The following is a 21714-nucleotide window of genomic DNA, read 5'->3' on the forward strand; positions in this document are numbered from 1 at the left end:
GGGGTGTGGGTTGGTGGCCGACACTACAGCTCGACACACCGAACCTCACCACACACACCCTCACCACACACACCCTCACCACACCAACCCTCACCACACACACCAACCCTCACCACACCAAACTCACCAACCCTCACCACACCAACCCTCACCACACGCACCAATCCTCACCACACACACACCAAACCTCACCACACACAACAACCCTCACCACACGCACCATACCTCACCACACACACACACCAAACCTCACCACACCAACCCTCACCACACGCACACCAACCCTCACCACACGCACCAATGCTCACCACACGCACCAATCCTCACCACACACCAACCGTCACCACACACACCAATCCTCACCACACACACCAACCCTCACCACCCCAACCCTCACCACACACACCAACCCTCACCACACACACACCAACCCTCACCACACGCACCAATCCTCACCACACACACCAACCCTCACCACACCAATCCTCACCACACACACACCAACCCTTACCACACCCACACCAACCCTTACCACACCCACACCAACCCTCACCACACCAACCCTTACCACACGCACACCAACCCTCACCACACGCACCAATCCTCACCACACGCACCAATCCTCACCACACGCACCAATCCTCACCACACACACACCAACCCTTACCACGCCCACACCAACCCTTACCACACCCACACCAACCCTCACCACACCAACCCTCACCACACACACCAATCCTCACCACACACACACCAACCCTCACCACACGCACCAATCCTCACCACACACACACACCAACCCTAACCACACGCACCAATCCTCACCACACGCACCAAACCTCACAACACACACACACCAATCCTCACCACACGCACCAACCCTCACCACACACACCAACCCTCACCACACACACACACCAACCCTCACCCCACACACACACCAACCCTCACCACACACACACACCAACCATCACCACACACACACACACCAACCCTCACCAAGCGCACCAATCCTCATCCCACACACACACCAACCCTCACTACACCAACCCTCACCCCACACACACCAACCCTCACCCCACACACACCAACCCTCACCACACACACACCAACCCTCACCACACACACCAACCCTCACCACACACACACCAACCTTCACCACACACACACACCAACCATCACCACACACACACACACCAACCCTCACCACACACACACACCAACCCTCACCACACACACACACACCAACCATCACCACACACACACACCAACCATCACCACACACACACACCAACCCTCACCACACACACACACACACCAACCCTCACCACACACACACACACACCAACCCTCACCCCACACACACACACCAACCCTACCCACCAATCCTCACCACACACATCAACCCTCACCACACCAACCCTCACCCCACACACGCCAACCCTCATCACACACACACACCAACCCTCACTACACCAACCCTCAGCACACACGCACACCAACCCTCAGCAAGCGCACCAATCCTCATCCCACACACACACCAACCCTCACCCCACACACACCAGCCCTCGCCACACACACCAGCCCTCACTACACCAACCCTCATCCCACACACACCAACCCTCACCACACACACCAACCCTCACCACACACACACACCAACCCTCACCACACACACACCAACCCTCCCCACACACACACCAACCCTCACCACACACACACACCCCAACCCTCACCCCACACGCACCAACCCTCACCACGCGCACCAACCCTTACCACACGCACCAACCCTCACCACGCGCACAAACCCTCACCACACACACACGAACCATCACCACACACACACCAACCATCACCACACACACACACCAACCCTCACCACACACACACACACACCAACCCTCACCCCACACACACACCAACCCTCACCCCACATACACCAATCCTCACCACACACACCAATCCTCACCACACACATCAACCCTCACCACACCAACCCTCACCCCACACACACCAACCCTCACTACACCAACCCTCACCAAGCGCACCAATCCTCATCCCACACACACACCAACCCTCACCCCACACACACCAGCCCTCACCACACACACCAGCCCTCACTACACCAACCCTCACCCCACACACACCAACCCTCACCACACACACACCAACCCTCACTACACCAACCCTCACCACACACACACAGCAACCCTCCCCACACACACACACCAACCCTCACTACACCAACCCTAACCCCACATACACCCCCTCACCCCACATACACCAACCCTTACCCCACACACACCAGCCCTCACCACACACACACCAACCCTCACCCCACACGCACCAACCCTCACCACGCTCACAAACCCTCACCACACACACTCCAACCATCACCACACACCAACCCTCATCCCACACACACCAACCCTGACCCACACACACCAACCCTCACCACGCGCACAAACCCTCACCACGCGCACAAACCGCCATTCGCCACTGAGTGGCGGTGACGTCACCACGGCGCCTGTGCCAGGCTAGGTGCACTTTGAAGCCACGTGAAGTGTCGAAGGCTCGCCGGCAGGAGGTCACGGGTCGACCGACTGAGATGACTGGCCGATGCACCAGCATCTGACCCCCTACGACTGCTGCGTTTTATTCGCCCGGCGGTCCCGCTCGTTGTGAGCGCCGCTCCTCTGCCCTGTATTATACCGGGGACGCAACACACACACAAGCAAGCAAGGCGCGCCTCAGTGTCTCCACGCACCTTTATTCCTCCACGCATCTCAGTTACAGACGAAACCATCGCCTCAGACCTGCGGGCTTTCCGGGTTCAATCCCGACGCGGTTCTGCGGAGGTTGGAGGAATATTTAACGGGGGACACGCGAGGCGAGGGGACTGTGGATGAATGTGGGGAGCACGGGTGTGTACAGACAGGTGTGGGAGACAGGTGTGGAGAGAGAGGAGAGGATATGGGGAGGGAACACACTCAACAAAATGGGAGCAGCGAGGGGAGAAGCAATGTCCGTTTTACCCCTGCTCCCTGAACCTTTGCATCTCTTCGACCCCCGTGAGTGAGCAAGAGTCGCCCTGTTCTCGGCTCTCATCTCACCTGGATGATCGCATCGGGAGGCGACGATGGGCAAGAGGAGGCGAGCATGAGAGAGATAGAGAACGGTAGGATAGAGGGGGATGGATAGAAGGGGTTGGACAGAGCGGGATATTAGCGAGGAGAGGACGTTAGAGACGGGGTCTGGTCTGGGGTGGGGGGGCGAGGAGGACACAGCTGGAGATGCGGGTACAGCAGCAACGTAGCGCGCTTGGCACGTGCCATGGTGCAAGACTTGATTTGCCCTCCACCCCTCTCCAAATCGCCCCCCTTCCTCTTTGTAGCTCGGAACCCCTCCGGCCCCGTGGGCTGATGCACACTCGATGCCTACCCCAGTGGGGTACAAGGAAAGGGGGAGCCGGGGTAGAGGAAGGGGGAGCCGAGAGGAGATAGGGAACAGGGAGAGAGAGAGAGATGAAGGCTGGAGAGAAGGTGACGAGGTCGAGATGGGGAGAATAGAGAGGTGAGAGACGCGGGAGAGCGAGCGAGCGAGGGAAACAAAGCAATGAGTGATTGGGGGGAGGAGATGAGCGGGCAGAGAACGAGGGGAGTCGTGGACAGGGATATTTGAAGAGCGACCGGAGAAAGGAGATGGGCGCGCGAGATTATATATGCATCTGGGATTTGGACAGCAGAGATATCGAGGTGGCAAGACACAGGGGGGAGATCTTAAGAGATCGAGATAAAAGATGTGGAGGACAACGACAGAGAAAGATAGACGGAGAAGCTCGTGGCGTCTCTTATAACACCAGCACAGTACAAAAAAATGACGCCTCGACAGGGGAGTGGTGGGCGAGAGTGAAGCGTAACCGGCATCATCATCGTCGTCATTGTTATTATTATTATTTCTCAAGAGTTATTACTGTAGACCGCGTCTCTTTGCCCAATGCGTTATGTACATCGCACTGAAAGGTAGCGCGCGATTTCGTGACGGCTTAAATACCACGGGAGGACCTGGCAAAATACAGCGCACGGCGAGAACGAGCGAGCGAGCATCATCATCATCCCCCTGTATAATACAGCGCCTAGAAGCCGGGCCCGGCCCTCCCTTCTCCTCCTCGGCCGTGGGCCCACAAACTCCCGAAATAAATTGCAACTCAGGTGAACTATTCCGAGGACGTTAACGGAGCAGCGGATCAGCCGGGTAGATTCGCATCGGTGAGCAAGGTGAGCCTCCGGCGGCGGCAAGAAGCGGAAGATGTAAGAGTGGTTGTGTGAGCAGATGTGGGGGGGGGGGGGGGGGCTTCACTTTGGCTCGTGCCAGAGATATTTGGATAACGGTGACATCTTATGGTGGACCACGTGGCACCGTAGTCGATACGTTGACCACGTGGCTCCGCAGCCTGCACATTATCCACGTGACTTGGTAGCCTTCACGCACACCACGTGACTCGGTAGTCTTCACGCACGCCACGCGGCTCTGTAGTCTACAGACGCACCACGTGAATCTTTTTTGAAGATGGAGGAGCAGGGATTACAGCTATATGGGTGGATGCGCCGCCTGCCACGGCTCCCCATACACGGGCAGCCGCCGCTGGTGAAGTATACAGCAGGGCTTAATTTCAGCAGGAGCCGTCCGGGGCTGAGCTCCGAAAAATATTCCAAAGCTCCCCGTACAGAGCCAATATATTAACACTGGTATGAGGGTAGGGGGGGGGGCAAAAGCCAGGTTTGACGGGTCGGTCGGTGTGTATTTGTGCTTGGACCCCTACAAACAGGGGACTGAACAGGGTACCACCCCAGGTATCCTCCCACCACCTCCTCCATTCTCAATGGCTTTGGGCCAGACATCCCCAATTCGTTTCGGGTGTGCGGAATGGCACCGCTTCAACCCTGCAGCCGCTAGAGGGCGCTATATTCACCACGATGTAAAAAAACCCATAGACATCCTTGAATCAAATTATTGGGGAATGTAATCGCTGGCAAGGGTTGATGGACAAGTGGATGGATATCCCCTGTACATATTTTTTATGGAGATGTGGTGGTGGGGGGGGGGAGTTGCAGGGGTCCCTAAAGGGGGTTCCGTCAAGACGGGGGGGTAGTGGGTAACTTTGTTAAAGCCAGGAGTCGAACCAGGTTCTCAAGCTGAGCGGCTTTGATGGAGCGCGTGTGCACGAGGCGCAGTCCTGGAGTCCGGCCGTCGTGTACGCGGGCCACGTGGCGCGAACGCAATCAGCACTCTAGAGGATAAAGGCGCAGCCCTGCAATGGGGCCCCACTCACGCCACTTTTGGCGGACGGGCCTCCGCGAGGAGCTCTACAGACAGCCCTCTCTCTTGAGGGTAATTGGCCTACTTTTCCACGCTATACATACGTACATAGAGAGAAACCTTGACTTAGTGGGGAATTCATTGCGGTGAATCTTCTATACAACATGCAAGCGTTTTATTATTACCGCCCCCCATCGTTTGTATCCTTGAAAGTTTAAATTTGTTACATGTACTGTTATTTATTTTTCACGCGTTTTCATTTCTATACATATATTGTCGCCCCCTTTTCATCTCGCCTGTCGCCAATGCATCACGATCGTCGCAATAATATTGCACTGAAAGCAGTGGAGTGACACGCGTGGGTGGCGGGGCGGGGGCTTCAGCACCTCTTCAGAGTCATGATGGTTAAACGATGACGGTGGTGGTGGTGCCAACAGCGAGTGGAGCCGTCCTCTCAAGGTGCCGATGGCGACAATGATGCTGGTGGTTGTGGCAGGAAGTTTGGCACAGTGAGGGGGTGGCGCACAGCTGGTGCGCGTCTGCCAGCCATCGCAGTCAGTCAACCCATGGCACCAGTGTCTGGGTCCCGTGACACACCTCCTGCCAGCGGGCCTTCGACAACCTCGCGTGGCCCCAAAGTGCACCTAGCGTGGCACAAGCACCGTGATGACATCACCGTCGCCAAGCGGTGAACGGCGGTTGCGTGTTCACCTGTTCACTAATTACGAGCACGGTGATGGTGTGCGCAGTGTCGGAGATAGGCACCGCTCGAGTGACGATGACTGATGGCAATTGCACATGACGACGGCTCATCTGCTTGCCGTACGATGATCGTGAGGTGGCCGATGCCGACGGGCGATGCTTTCATCCCAACAGTGGACAGAACACGTGCGACGATGTCATTGTTGATGCCTTCATCTAACGGTGGACAGAACACGTGCGACTATGGCACGGGCGATGCTTTCATCCAACAGTGGATGCGACGATTGCACCGCGTTCACCACGTGCCACACTCGAGCAACATGTTCCGGTCGAGTGGGGGGCGGGGGAAGTGGTTACTTTATGCTACCGTCTTTCGCCAATTAATTCACCCCCCACCACCACCCCCCTCCCCTTCCCCCATACCAAAAGGATTTGCATTCCGAGAACTACAGCCTCACTAGACACCCCGTTCCTCCTTCCCCCCCCCCCCCACTCCTTCTCCTCCGCTCTTCCACATCACTCGCGATAGCATAGCCACACGCAGAGGCAGGCACAAACACCACCACGCGCACACACACACACCCCCACACACACGTGCACGCACAGGCGGACGCAACACAGGGCGCGGAGGAACGACGGGTGAACGAGCGCACAGGTTGACGCGCGCACGCACAACGCGTGAACACGTCCACAGGCGGAGAGCCACGAACAGGAGCGCGCGCAGGCCGCCCTGAGACGCAGGGACAGCAGCACGGTTGTGGCACGCGCGCAGACGCGCTGCCAAACGATCGCACGTGCACAGACACGACACACGCGTCGAAAAACACACACACACATACACGCGCGCGACAGGACACAACCAGACACACGAACGCACACGAACGCACACCCACCCCACGGACGGACATCTACATCAACTCAAAGGTAGACACGCGACACGCACAGCCAGACAATACACCCTGAAAACACACACACGCACGCGCACACTGACACGCGTAACGGCATTGGGGGACTCACGGCGTTCTTCATCGCCCCGTACCCCTCTCACGGGGGCTGGTGGGGGGGGGGGGGGCAGGAGGAACGAACTGGGGTCTCGGCAAGGGGGTAGGGCGGCGTGCGGGGGGCGTGACCCCCAGTGAGAAGGGTCACAGCAAGGGGGGGCTCTGTCCCCTGTTGGGGGACACGGCGAGGTGATGTGTGCGTTTGATGCCGACAACGATGACGGGCGATGGAGGACGAGGAGGTGCCACCTGGGATTGGAAACTGCTGAACGCAAACCGCGGAGAGCAGCGGAAACATCGTCACGGTTCTTAGACTAGTGAAGGGGATGGGGGGGGGTAGACATTTAAAGAGGGTGAGTGAAAGGAGGGCACCCCCCACATTTAAAGAGGGTGAGTGAAAGGAGGGTACCTCCCCCACCTCCCCCCCCCCCCTTCTGATGGTGGCAGCTGCTGCTGCTGCTGCCACCCAGCCAAGACTCAATGTCTCACCAAATACTCTGCGGGGTGCTGCTCGCTGTGCCGAGCGGAGCGCGCCGGGGGTGACACGCGACTCGCAGGAGCCGCAAGCTCACGGTCGACAAGTGGTGGACACTGAAACGTGGTGTGCAGCGGCTGAGATTAAACCCTCCCCGCCCCCCCCCCCTCCCCCCCCCCCCCCCCTCCCCCCCCCCCCCGCCTCTGGGATTCGCTCGCGTGCAGCTTTCGCGAGATCTGTGAAACACCGCCAACCGCAGTCCTGCGCCCTCCCGCCACCACCACCACCACCACGGCACACACACACACAGTGAACACACACACGCTGAACGTGTGAAAAACATAACCCTCGCAACATAAGGCATAGAAGAATAACTTAGTCTGATTATCGAGCCAACATTCGTAGATTACCTTTTGGTCGTCGTGTCGTCGTTTCCCCGTGCGCGCTTGCGTCCGGCACGCGTGCGTCCGGCACGCGTGCGTGTGTACACGCATGTGCGTGTGCGCGTGTGTGTGTATGCGCGTGTGTGTGTATACGCGTGTGTGTGTGTATACGCGTGCGCGTGTGTCTAACCGCGTGTACGTGACGCGCGTGCGCGTGTACAGGCGTGTGTACGTGTACACACGATGCGGTTGCACGCGCGTGTATGTGTGTATACGTGTGTGTACGCGTGTGTACGCGTGTGTACGCGTGTGTGCGCGTGTGTGCGCGTGTGCGCGTGTGCGCGTGTGCGCGTGTGCGCGTGTGCGCGTATACGACGCGGCAGGGTCGGTTGCGGCGTGCGGGCTGGCTCGGAGCGACACGCGCCTCCCGGTGCTTGCCCCAATCCATGGGGGGCATGACCAGGGGGGGGGGGGGCATGGCCGGGGGGGGCATGGCCATGGGGCATGGCCAGGGTATGGCACCACCACTTGACTGCTCAGTCTCAACCGCCGGATCGAGGGAGTTGGGCTTCAGGGACGGTGTTAGTCCTCAGAACTGGTACCACTTCTTATCCTTGTACTTGAGCATGAGCTGTACACACACAAACACACAAAGACAAAGACCCCCCCCCCCGTATAGCCTCAACGGACTTTTGGGACAAGCGCTGTTAAGAGGTCACCACTTATGAAAGCCGGAGCGGCACAAGAGGGGGCGCGGGTGGCTAGCATCGTGCCCGGCCGCCTTTGTCTCCCTAGTGGTCGACCTCGGGGTGGCTCAGGACAAGTTCGGATAATTTTTTTGCCGGTGTTGGGCCTGAGCGGGAATCAAACTCGGGTAACTGGGTTCGTAGTGCAGCATAACCGCTGCCATGCTGCTTCCCGTGTGTTTGAGAGGCACGCAGACACAAGGCGAACATGTACATACTGACAAGCAAGACAAAGATCACACCCTATAGCCATACGGGGGCTGTTGGGGTAGGTGCCATGAGCGTGCAATATTTAGCATTGCTTTGTAACTCTTCTGTCTTACAATTTGAATCGTGCTGTTTGTTGCTGGCCACTTACAATGTTTGGGGCCTTCAGGCCTGTGGTCAGCAAATGTGTTAAGAAACAAAATAAAAACCCGTGGGCATTGCTGGTGATGGCGGTGATGGCGGTGGTGATGGCGATGATGATGGCGATGATGATGGCGACGATGATAATGATGGCAACGATGACGGCGACCATGACGACGACGATGACGACGACGATGACGACGACGGGGGGCGGTGTGTCGCTCACGTCGTGCGCGTGCTTGGAGAAGGTATCGGCGCTGGCCAGCATGGCGGCCGTGCGGTCCTCCAGCTCGCCGAGCCGCTGGCCGCGCTCGTCCAGCGCCAGTCGCGCCCGCGCCAGGTCGGCCGCCACGCCGGTGGCGGCGCCGCGCACCCCCTCCACGCTGCCGGAGCCCGGGATGTGCTGGGCCAGGCTCCGCGATGCCTTGCCCGCCGTCTCGCCAACTACGGAGGGGCGGGCGGAGAGGGGGGGCAGTGGAGAAGAGGGGGAGGCGGAGGGGGGGGCGGAGAGGGGGGGCAGTGGAGAAGGGGGCCGAGGGCAGGGAAGGCAGGTGGGAAACAGACAAAAGTTTTCTCCACGTGTAGCCTACACAGAATTTCGGTGGTTAGCGAGCAACCATTAAGGCTCTTGCGGCGACGCGAAGGGCTCGGGTGTGGCTAGCACCGCGCCCGGCCGCCTTTGTCTTCCCGGTGCCGAAGTTCACTCTCTGCACCGGGGTCCTCGTTTAAAGGCCGAGCCGACCACGGGGGATCCCGCGACTGCTGTCGGATGCTCGCCGCTGATGTTGTCGGCGCCTGGGGAACTCATCGCTCGCGCGCCGTCCAAGGCCACTCACACCAACGTACACGCACAGTGCGAGCTACACACTTCGTGTGCGTGCGTGCGTGCGTGCAGCCCCCGTCTCAATCCACGGCCGGATGAGCACCGAACCACTGCTTGCGCCCCCCCCCTCTCTGCTGGCGCCCCCCCAGACTCACAGAGCTCCTCGCGGTCCACAGAGGGGGCGCTGCCCCCGAAGAGCCCCTTGAAGAATCCACGGTTGGGAGCCTCGGGGGTGTCCACGGGGGTGAAGAGCTCCCCCAGCATCTCCTGCAAGGGGAGGGCCCTGCATCACTCACCCATACTCACCGGCACTCACCGGCACTCACAAACACTCAACGATATTCGCTAACACACACCAATACTCACCGGCACTCACCAACATTCAACGATATTCGCTAACACTCACCCATACTCACCGGCACTCACAAACACTCAACGATATTCGCTAACACACACCAACACTCACCCATACTCACCGGCACTCACCAACACTCAACGATATTCGCTAACACACACCAACACTCACCGGCACTCACCAACATTCAACGATATTCGCTAACACTCACCCATACTCACCGGCACTCACAAACACTCAACAATATTCGCTAACACACACCAACACTCACCCATACTCACCGGCACTCATCAACACTCAACGATATTCGCTAACACACACCAACACTCACCCGTACTCACCGGCACTCACAAACACTCAACGATATTCGCTAACACTCACCAATACTCACCGGCACTCACCAAAACCGGTGAGTAAATGCGCGCATGTGATTGCGTGAGCACATGATTGTCAGTGCGTACGTGATCGTGTGCGAGCGCGAGTGCGTGCATCTGCCAGTCTCGGTCAGTCAACCCGTGGCACCTGGGTCTGTCACCGTGACCTGCAAGCAGCGAGGCCTTCGAAACTTCACGTGGCCTTGAAGTGCACCTAGCCTGCCACTCGCACCTTGGTGGCGTCACCGCCACTTAGCGCCGAACGGCGGTTGTTGTTGTTGTTGCTGTGCGTGCGTGCGTGGCCGCACCTGCAGGTTCTCGCACATGTCCTGGCTGCAGGTGAGCCGCTGGATCTCGGTGGGGGAGCTCATGTAGAGGGCCTGGCCCTCGTTGGCGAAGCAGAAGGTGCGCGCTATCCTCATGTCCGTCACCGGCAGGTAGTTCACGTCCAGCAAGGGCCGCAGGCTCGGCAGGCTGTGCGGGCAGAGGCGCGCGCGAAAGACAAAGGTCCCCCGTATAGCATTAGCAGGCTATAGGGGGCAAGTGCTGTTCAGCGAGTAACGGCACCTATGCAGGCCGGCACGGCGCACGACGGGGTGGGTGGCCAACACAACGCCCGGCCGCCTTTGTCTCCCCAATGCCGATGTTTTTTTTTATACACCACGTACTCATTTGAGGCCGAGTCGACTTAGGGGAGGCCCAAGACTGGTTCAGATAATCGCCACCGGTGTTGGCCGTGAATGGAACTCGGGTCACCGGGTTCGTAGCGCAGCGTAGCGCTAACCGCTACACTGCCACACGCACAGTGCCGACTGTGTCCTCGGGGTACTGGGATAATCCAGCGCCAGAGTGCCACGGCCTGGCCCGTGCCTCTTCACCAAGCAGCATGTGGCCACTCGGCGATCCACTCCAGCTCACTCGCCCACCGGCGGTCAGTCCCCTCCTTAGCACCCCGTCTGTCTGCCTCTCTCTCTCTGCCTCTCTCCCCGTGTGTGTGTGCCTCTCTCTCTCCGCCTCTCTCCCCATGTGCGTCTCCCTCTCTCCGCCTCTCTCCCCATGTGCGTCTCCCTCTCTCTGCCTCTCTCCCCGTGGGTGTGTGTGTGCCTCTCTCCCTCCGCCTCTCTCCCCGTTCGTGTGTGCCTCTCTCTCTCCGCCTCTCTCCCCGTGGGTGTGTGTGTGTCTCCCTCTCTCCGCCTCTCTCCCTGTGTGGGTGCGTGTGTGTGCCTCCCTCTCTCTGCCTCTCATGTCTCCCGTAGCCAAACGCTGCGGTGACCTCCAGTGGAGGTTGGCACACTGCACGTTGCCATCGGCCGTGTGGCTCAGCCGAATCTCGCCAGGGGTAACAGACTTGTGCACTTCCTGCGGTGCCAGGGAGGATCTGCCCCACCAGTACTTACGCTGCCAGCGGCTCAAACCAATGTTCCGCCTTTTGGGGGACATCTTCAGGAAACTGGGGGTTCCCTTCTACAACAGCAGCTTCGTATATGGGGTGGTGCCTTTACCTGGCTAACAAGCGCCATGACCTCGCCAACTTTGCCTGTGCTCAGGCGAAGGTGGCGGTGTACAGAACGAGGAAAAAGACGCTGGAAGGTGACACTGACGGCTGCTCTGTGCTGCTTCCAGTGTTCAGAGGCCTGCTTAAGGCGCGGCTCCGGCTGGAGCACGCATACCACACACACGTGTCGGTGATGTGCACGTCTTCTTCGAACGCTGGGGAGCCGGAAAAGCCCTCTGTACTAGCGTGGACGGCACCCCACGTGTTCACCTTCTGAAGCGCTCGCTCGTCACCGTGACGTGCGCGATGACCACAACCACCACCACGTGACTTTTCTTTCGTGTTGTGGGCACTGCATTTTAGCGCCACAGCGCGTGGATTTGTAACGTTTATTCGTTTGTGTTGCTGGTGACTTTGTGTGTTTCATATCGAAATCGCCTCCAGTGCTTTTGCTGCTGGCGGCAATAAAAGTTGTTACAGAGTCAAAGTCTCTCCGCCTCTCTCTCCGTGTGCCTCCCTCCCCGCCTCACTCCCCGTGTGTCTCTCTCTCTCCGTGTGTGTGTGACTCTCTCTGCCTCTCTCTCCGTGTGTGTGACTCTCTCCCCGCCTCACTCCCCGTGTGTGTGTGTCTCTCCGTGTGTGTGTCTCTCTCTCTCCCCGTGTGTGTCTCTCTCTCCGTGTGTGTCTCTCTCCCCGTGTGTGTGTCTCTCTCCGTGTGTGTGACTCTCTCCGTGTGTGTGTCTCTCTCTCCGTGTGTGTGTCTCTCTCTGCCTCTCTTTTTTTTGCACATTGTATTTACGCTTCAACATTGACGACAAGCTTCGTTGACCACCAAACACAATTCAACTCGCACATTCCCATTATGACGATGAAACTGTCAGCGAATCGGCATACAAAACCATCCACGTCAAAATAACAGTACATTCCCATTATTATTTGTGTCGGTTTGCAGTCGGTGGGACAAACACCGCTGATGCCGTTGTCGCTGCGACAGAGCACGTTGACGCACACAATGCAAAAACAAACAAACGCGAGATCCATACGTTCGCTCCCGCTCCGACCCCAACTGAGCGCGCCGCAACGTTCGCCCTCCCTGTTTGACTTGTCAAGCAAACTTTATTACCTCGGCCGCAAACAATGCGCCCGGGCGATTTCTGCCTCTCTCTCTGCCTCACTCCCCGTGTGTGTGTGTGACTCTCTCCCTCTCTCTCTCTCACTCCCCATGTGTGTGTGCGCGTCTCTCTCCCCATGTGTGTGTGTCTCTCCCTCCCCGCCTCACTCCCCGTGTGTGTGCGCGTCGCTCTCCCCGTGTGTGTGTGTCTCTCTCTCTCACTCCCCATGTGTGTGTGCGCCTCTCTCTCTCACTCCCCATGTGTGTGTGTGCGTCTCTCTCTGTGTATGTGTGCGTCTCTCTCTCTCACTCCCCATGTGTGTGTGTGCGTCTCTCTGTGTGTGTGTGTGCGTCTCTCTCTCTCACTCCCCATGTGTGTGTGCGCGTCTCTCTCTCTCACTCCCCAAGTGTGTGTGTGCCTCTCTCTCACTCCCCATGTGTGTGTGCGCCTCTCTCTCTCTCACTCCCCGTGTGTGTGCGCGTCTCTCTCCCCATGTGTGTGTGTCTCTCGCTCTCACTCCCCATGTGTGTGTGTGCATCTCTCTCTGTGTGTGCGTCTCTCTCACTCCCCATGTGTGTGTGCGTCTCTCTCTCTCACTCCCCATGTGTGTGTGTGCGCCTCTCTCTGTGTGTGTGTGCGTCTCTCTCTCTCACTCCCCGTGTGTGTGTGTGTGCGCCTCTCTCTCCGTGCCCGGGGCGGCGGCCGCACCTGAAGGCCATGATGTGGCCGTGGGCGCAGAACGCGGCGAGGCAGGCGGCGCCGCCCAGGCTCACGGCGTCGCCGCGCAGCACGAACGACGTCTCCGTGATGCTGTGCTTGTAGGCCACCGCCTGCGACGGCAGCGACACCACCTTGGCCTGCTTCTCCGAGCATAGCAACATGAACTGCTGCTCGCCCTGGGGCCCCCCGCCGCCGCCGGCGACGCCCCCTCCTCCACCCGGCCCACCCCCGCTGCCGCCGCCACCTGAAACGACAACAACGATGACGATGACGACGATTATGACGACGATGATGATGATGACGACGATGACAGCGGCGGGGAAGACGAGCAGTTTGATTCGTGCTTCACCAAAGACTCGCACAGAGACCCATAGACTCACACAGAGACCCGTAGACTCACGCAGAGACCCAGAGACTCACACAGAGACCCGTAGACTCACACAGAGACCCAGAGACTCACACAGAGACCCATAGACTCGCATAGAGACCCAGAGACTCACACAGAGACCCAGAGACTCACACAGAGACCCGTAGACTCACGCAGAGACCCAGAGACTCACACAGAGACCCATAGACTCGCATAGAGACCCAGAGACTCACACAGAGACCCAGAGACTCACACAGAGACCCAAAGATTCACGCAGAGCCCCATAGACTTACACAGAGACCCATAGACTCACGCAGAGACCCAGAGACTCACACAGAGACCCAGAGACTCACACAGAGACCCATAGACTCACACAGAGACCCGTAGACTCACGCAGAGACCCAGAGACTCACACAGAGACCCATAGACTCACGCAGAGACCCAGAGCCTCACACAGAGACCCATAGACTCACGCAGAGACCCAGAGACTCACACAGAGACCCATAGACTCGCACAGAGACCCAGAGACTCACACAGAGACCCATAGACTCACGCAGAGACCCGTAGACTCACGCAGAGACCCAGAGACTCACACAGAGACCCATAGACTCGCACAGAGACCCAGAGACTCACACAGAGACCCGTAGACTCACGCAGAGACCCGTAGACTCACGCAGAGACCCAGAGACTCACACAGAGACCCATAGACTCGCACAGAGACCCAGAGACTCACACAGAGACCCGTAGACTCACGCAGAGACCCAGAGACTCACAAAGAGACCCATAGACTCGCACAGAGACCCAGACACTCACACAGAGACCCAGAGACCCACATAGAGACCCATAGACCCACACAGAGACCCATAGACTCACACAGAGACCCATAGACTCACACAGAGACCCGTAGACTCACACAGAGACCCGTAGACTCACACAGAGACCCAGAGACTCACACAGAGACCCGTAGACTCACACAGAGACCCGTAGACTCACACAGAGACCCGTAGACTCACACAGAGACCCGTAGACTCACACAGAGACCCGTAGACTCACACAGAGACCCGTAGACTCACACAGAGACCCGTAGACTCACGCAGAGACCCAGAGACTCACACAGAGACCCATAGACTCGCACAGAGACCCAGAGACTCACACAGAGACCCGTAGACTCACGCAGAGACCCAGAGACTCACACAGAGACCCGTAGACTCACGCAGAGACCCGTAGACTCACGCAGAGACCCAGAGACTCACACAGAGACCCATAGACTCGCACAGAGACCCAGAGATTCACACAGAGACCCAGAGACTCGCACAAAGACCCAGATAGGCCTCGGCAAGGTAAGGTAAAAGGTAAAAACAACAAGCCTACCTTTACCCTTTTACCCGGTAAAAAGGGTAAATTACCTTACCTTGCCGAGGCCTAGACCCAGAGACTCACACAGAGACCGAGAGACCCACACAGAGACCCATAGACTCGCACACAGACCCAGAGATCCACACAGAGACCCATAGACTCGCATAGAGACCCAGAGATTCACACAGAGACCCAGAGACCCACACACAGATCCATAAACTCGCACAGAGACCCAGAGACCCACACACAGATCCATAAACTCGCACAGAGACCCAGAGACCCACACAGAGACCCAGAGACCCACACAGAGACCCATAGACTCACACACAGACCCAGAGATCCACACAGAGACCCATAGACTTGCATAGAGACCCAGAGACTCACACAGACCCATAGACTCACGCAGAGACCCGTAGACTCACGCAGAGACCCGTAGACTCACGCAGAGACCCGTAGACTCACGCAGAGACACGTAGCCTCAGACAGGGAACCACACAGAGACCTGTTGACTCACACACACATTCATTGCATTGTCTCTAATAAATATCAATGAAACATCAACATTCGCCATCTCAAGGGTAGGGAGATCTCCGCCATCATCGCCCCCTCCTTGATCCGCCACCGTGCGTGCTTATGGACCTCGGCCTCCACGGTCCATACATGCTCCTGCTGCTGCTGCTGCTATTGCCGGCGCCGCAGGGAGTACGCGCCCAGTGAGCACCGGCTCACCGGGCAGGTCGGGCCCAGACTGCGACGGCGACACAGAGACGGGCCGGCGCTTGCGCGAGAGCCTCCCGTCCCGCTCGTCGCGCTCCTCGGCGCTGTTGGGGTCGCGCCACGGCTCCGCCGGCGGCGGGGTCAGGGAGCCGTCGCAGCCCAGGAACGCCAGCCGCATGATGGCGCCCTTCAGCCGGAACACCGTGCCTGAGTCCGCACCGTTGGAATGGGGGGGAGGGGAAGGGTGGAACGGAGAGACGGAGGACTCCAGCAGCGGTAGCGGCGCTCGCACCGTCAGCAGCAGTGAGAGCAATGGCAGCACCGGAGGTGACACCAACAGCGCCATCGTAAACAACCGAATAAACAAACAAAATAATGCAACGCCGATGCGGTTGATGATTCTCGTGATGACGACACCGACGCTGCTGATGATGCCGATGCCGATGATGCCGATGGTGATGATGATGCGGATATGCCCGGGGCGCCGTGCCGCTCACCGCTGGGCGACACGATGACGGGCTGGGAGAGGCGCGCCTCTGCGGGCGAGGCGGAGGGCAGGGTGAGCAGGATGCCCATGACGGTGCCCAGGGAGGTGCCCACCCAGAGGCAGGGCGAGGGGCTGCCACCCGCCGCGCGACAGCCGAACGAGTCGGCGTAGCAGAGCGCCGTGATGGCCTCGCGCGCCTCCTTCTCGATGCTCGACACGCTGGACGAGCGCGAGCGGCTGAACGAGTTGTCGCGGCTCTCTGCGGGCGAGCGACGCGCAGACGTGCGCACGCACGCACACGGACGGCCGCACGCGCAGACACAGGCACGGACGGGCACGGACGGGCACACGTACGGACGAGTGCGGGCACGCACGCAGAGACGCGCACAGACACGCACACACACACGCGCACACACACGCGCACACACGCGCACACACACACACACACGCACGCGCGCGCGCGGGCGGGCAGACACGCAGAGAAGACGGTGAGCATTTGGGAGTGGACAGAAGGGGGCGAGAGGGGGGGGGGGGCAGCACGGGGAGAGCCGAAACACAGCGGTGGCGCCAGACAGCGGCAACAAGTTGCAGCAGCAACAGCCGTAGCAGAAGAGTACGGAGAAGCAAGGAGGGTGTTAGGAGGGCGCTCACACAACACGGAACCTCGAGAGCACCAAAGCCGACAACAACCACGACGACCACCAACGCCAACACCAACACGGCCCACCGACAACCGCAAATGACAACAGCGGCGAGACGCCACGGTAACCACACGGCGACCGGCAACCACGGGAAGACGACGACCACAAGCAATCGGAAGGCCGCAGGAGATTGGCAACCACTGGCGGACTGGACAACCGCGTGACACGTACGACCGCGGGAGATCGGGAAACCACGGGTGATTAGAAACCACGGGTGATTAGAAACCACGGAACAACCACAGGTCACGGGGCAACCACGGGGCAACCGACAACGACGAGACACCGACACGGGCATAGGACGTTCAGAAACCACGGGACAGCGACGGCCACAGGCAGATCAGGAAACCACGAAGGCGATTAGCGACACCGACAGCCAAACCACGGGACACCTACGACCAGGGCTGATCGGAAAACACGGAACAGCGACGAGCACGAGCGATCGGAAGGGCACTCCCCTGGGGCTCGGTCGGAGTGGAGCGCGGGGCGGGGGGGGCTCTCCGTCAGAGCCGCCGCGTGCGTCTGGGCTTTTGCGGACGTTCAACGTGCAGGTTGGGAAGAAGCACGCAGTCCCCGCGACGTCTCCCCGGCGCGGCCGCGCGGGTGGCCTCGGAGGGGTTCAATCGGCGAGCGGCGGCGGCGGCCAGCACCGCCTTAGGCCACGACGGGGCCACGGGGCTCGGGTGGCGGCCCTACCGGGGAGGGGCGGGGAGGGCGCCTCCGCCCGCGTGGCCGCGATGCCCGAGGATGGGAGACTTTTAGCGCTGGGGGTTTGTTTCATTTTAAATTCCCGTCTCCCAAGTCGAGTCGACGCTCACATCAATTCGTGCGGTGTCCTCCCCGGCGATCTCCCCGAGGGCGGCAACGAGGCCACGCCGAAGTCTCCTTCGGCGTTGAGGTTGAGCCGTCGTTACGAGAGCAAAACGTGACGGACGGCACGGGCGTAAAATACCGAACCCATCCGATTCAACCGCTCGCCCGCACTCCCTCAACCGGTCCCACTCCAACCGACCCCCGTTAGTTACTGTGCCCCTACGCAGCAACGAAGTGAGGGGGGGGGGGCAGGGGGCGGGGTTCGGCACACGCGAGAGTTCGAGTCCGGGACATCGAGCGATCATCACCGCGGGCGTTGGAGGCCACCGCCAGGCCCAGGCCCAGGCCCAGGCCGGCATCTCCGTTGGTTCCGGGCGGCCAGGCCTCGGCCGGGGAGGAGGAGGAGGAGGAGGTCGACGCGGTTTTCGCGCGAACGCCCGAGCGGGGCCCCCCGCCGGCGCGGCCCCGCGACCTCGGCCCGCCGGCGCCACCTGCGCCGTCGGCGCTGTAAAAGCGGCGGCGGGCCGAGGGGGCCCACGACGGCGCCGCGACGGCCTCGCCGCCGGGGCTCGTGGCGCCCGTCCCGACGTCCGGTTGCTCTGAGAGCCGCAGGGGAGGAGGGGGGAGCGTCGCACGGGCGCGGCAGCAGCGTGAGCCATGATGGTGCAGGGCGCAATGCAGCGGTGGCGCTGTGGCTCACGGCATCTGACGCACGCGCCGGGCGTGCAGCCGACGTGCAGCTGACGCAGACCTGACTCGATGACTCATTGACTCGATGACTCGATACATTTATGACTCGAATTCATCGATTAATCGAGTCATCAATTCATCGAGTCAATGAGTCATCAATTCATCGAGTCACGAATTCATCGATTAATCATGACTCGATGAATTGATGACTCATCGACTCGATCAATTGATGACTCGATCAATTGATGACTCATTGATGCAGTCTCACAAGCACGGATAGACACACAAACAAACACACGCAGACAAGACACAGACGGACAGACAGAAAGACAACTGATAAAGATCTCCCACATAACCTTAACAGACTGGAGGAGCAATTGCTGTTCAGCGAGCACCTATGACGGCCGGACAGACACAGACACACACACACAAAGACAAACGCGCACACACACATAATACACACACACATACACATCGTTATGGGCTCTCAAAGCGCCGCAACGCTTGAATAATTTATGGAGAAACGTGAGCATCGAGAAGCCTGCAAAGCACGGGACATTTTACAAACACACCGAGCGGTTAGTGAGAGAGAACGTAAGCCTAGCGCGAGGGGTGGGCTCGAGGGGTGGATGCGAGGGGTGGATGCGAGGGGTGGACGCGAGGGGTGGACGCGAGGGGTGGGCATGAGAGGGGTGGACGAGAGGGGTGGACGAGAGGGGTGGACGCGAGGGGTGGACGAGAGGGGTGGATGCGAGGGGTGGGCACGAGAGGGGTGGACGAGAGGGGTGGACGAAAGGGGTGGACGAGAGGGGTGGACGAGATGGGTGGACGAGAGGGGTGGACGAGAGGGGTGGACGAGAGGGGTGGACGAGAGGGGTGGACGCGAGGGGTGGACGAGAGGGGTGGACGAGAGGGGTGGACGAAAGGGGTGGACGAGAGGGGTGGACGAGAGGGGTGGACGAGAGGGGTGGACGCGAGGGGTGGACGAGAGGGGTGGACGAGAGGGGTGGACGAGAGGATCGCATTCTGAGCTGCGATCAGGCATCGCCATTTGGGAGGTAAATCACGTGATCCATCACAGCCGCGTGGTTACAGACCCCCCCCCCACTGCACAACCACGCCACCCCTCACCACCCACACCTCACCTCACCACACCTCACCACACCTCACCACACCTCACCACACCTCACCACTCCACACCTCACCACACCTCACCACTCCACACCTCACCACACCTCACCACTCCTCACCACACCACACCACACCACACCACTCCACACCTCACCACACCTCACCACTCCACACCTCACCACTCCACACCAAAGAACCGCACAACCTCAACACACAACCTTCACCGGTGAATCGTACACCCCGCCACCACCGCCGCACCTTAGCCACAGCTTTACCACCTCACCAGTCCCATGCCACACCCTCACCGCACACTCTCACCCCCACCCCCGTCCCCCACGCGTGACGGCATCACGTCCCGATTCCTCCCCCCCACCCCCCCCATCTCATCTGCAGAGGAATCACGGCGGCGGTGATGGCAGCAGCAGCAGCGGGATTAGTGGCAGCCAATCAGAGCGCGCAGCTCCTCGTTAGTGCGATTGGCTCGTGATTGGTTAGTGCGGTGCTGCCCTGCGTGGCACAGCGAGACCCTTGATTAGTGTCAATTAGTAGGGGGGGGGGTGGTGGGGGGGGGGGGCGGTGGGGGTGGGATAGAAGGGCGGGGAGGGGGACGACAGACATGTTACCTAAGTCTGCCACCGAGCTGGGAGACTTTACTCTCCGGCTCTTTCCTCGAACTGGAACAAAGACGGGGGGGGGGGGGGGGGGGGTGCCACGTGGCAGCGGTTAAGGAGGTACAGGCGCAGCCCTGCAATTCCATCCTCGTCCGCCAATGCCAGCGGACGAGGAGCTCGTCCGAGCACTTTCCAGGCGTAAACCTGCTTAGCTTCCGAGATCGAGGCGAGGTTGATTATTTTCGTATTTTATTGTTGCTGTTGTAACTTTCAAAAGTTTTAACGCGATCACGCCACCCGCGGAGTAGTGCGCGACCGTCCGTGCCAGGGAACGGCCCGCGGAAGTGGATGTTATAGAGCTACCTCTTGAGATCCATGACCTTTGGTCCACACGGTAGAGGGCAGCACTTTCCCAGCCCGCTCGACGTTTGGCAGCAATGATCGTCGCACGACGGTCAAGCTGATATCTTTCATTCTCAGAGCTGAGATTTAGCCAAATTTAGAAAATTAAAATGTGATGATGTTTTTTTGTTTGTTTATTATACAGTCAATGGTGACCGGGCAGAGACCATCGACTCACTGTGCTTGGGAGTCCAGTTTAATCTATGTGTGTCTTTAGGTCTCTCTGTGTGAGTCTATGGGTCCCTGTGTGAAACTATGGGGTCTCTCTGTAACGAGTCAATGGGTCTCCATGCGAGTCGATGGATCTCTATGTGAGTCCACGGGTCTGTATGCGAGCCTACGGGATTTTGCGCGAGTCTATGAGATACTGGTTTAATGGCATGTGGTTACGCGGCTGAAACCTGGACTCGAACCCGAGCTCCTGGCGAGTGCCGGCTCGTGCCCTTGGCGTTTATTTATTTATTTTAACACCAAAACTTTTTGGTGGGGGCGATTCCTTGAGTCACAGCGAGCGGCGGAGCTGCACTCGGACCCCAGAGATAACGAGGCCCAAATAAAAGGAAAAAATATCACGAGTTGAGGGCGGGGG

General features: G+C 59.2%; 1 protein-coding gene across 14 annotated transcripts in view; it reads right to left on the reverse strand.

The window, feature by feature from the left end:
* Nucleotides 1-2750: 2750 nt before the first annotated feature.
* Nucleotides 2751-21714, reverse strand: part of LOC116952920 (syntaxin-binding protein 5-like) — a 118438-nt gene continuing 99474 nt past the window's right edge. For 7 of the 14 annotated variants that reach the window (XM_076074641.1, XM_076074642.1, XM_076074640.1 and 4 more), the window contains 9 exons: nucleotides 20736-20786; nucleotides 18600-18890; nucleotides 16791-17039; nucleotides 16306-16500; nucleotides 13842-14097; nucleotides 10835-11000; nucleotides 9953-10064; nucleotides 9201-9418; nucleotides 2751-8511 (listed from right to left, as the gene is read on the reverse strand). In XM_076074641.1, the coding sequence (XP_075930756.1) occupies nucleotides 8470-8511; nucleotides 9201-9418; nucleotides 9953-10064; nucleotides 10835-11000; nucleotides 13842-14097; nucleotides 16306-16500; nucleotides 16791-17039; nucleotides 18600-18890; nucleotides 20736-20786 (1580 nt within the window). In that variant the 3' untranslated portion in view covers nucleotides 2751-8469. The remainder of the gene's footprint in view (nucleotides 8512-9200; nucleotides 9419-9952; nucleotides 10065-10834; nucleotides 11001-13841; nucleotides 14098-16305; nucleotides 16501-16790; nucleotides 17040-18599; nucleotides 18891-20735; nucleotides 20787-21714) is intronic. The other 7 variants (XM_076074649.1, XM_076074648.1, XM_032972642.2 and 4 more) reach the window with 3 other exon arrangements.

Source organism: Petromyzon marinus, chromosome 49, assembly GCF_048934315.1.
Source record: "Petromyzon marinus isolate PM22_M1 ecotype Great Lakes invasive population chromosome 49, UKy_Petmar_22M1.pri1.0, whole genome shotgun sequence".
Taxonomy (NCBI): Eukaryota; Metazoa; Chordata; class Hyperoartia; order Petromyzontiformes; family Petromyzontidae; genus Petromyzon; species Petromyzon marinus.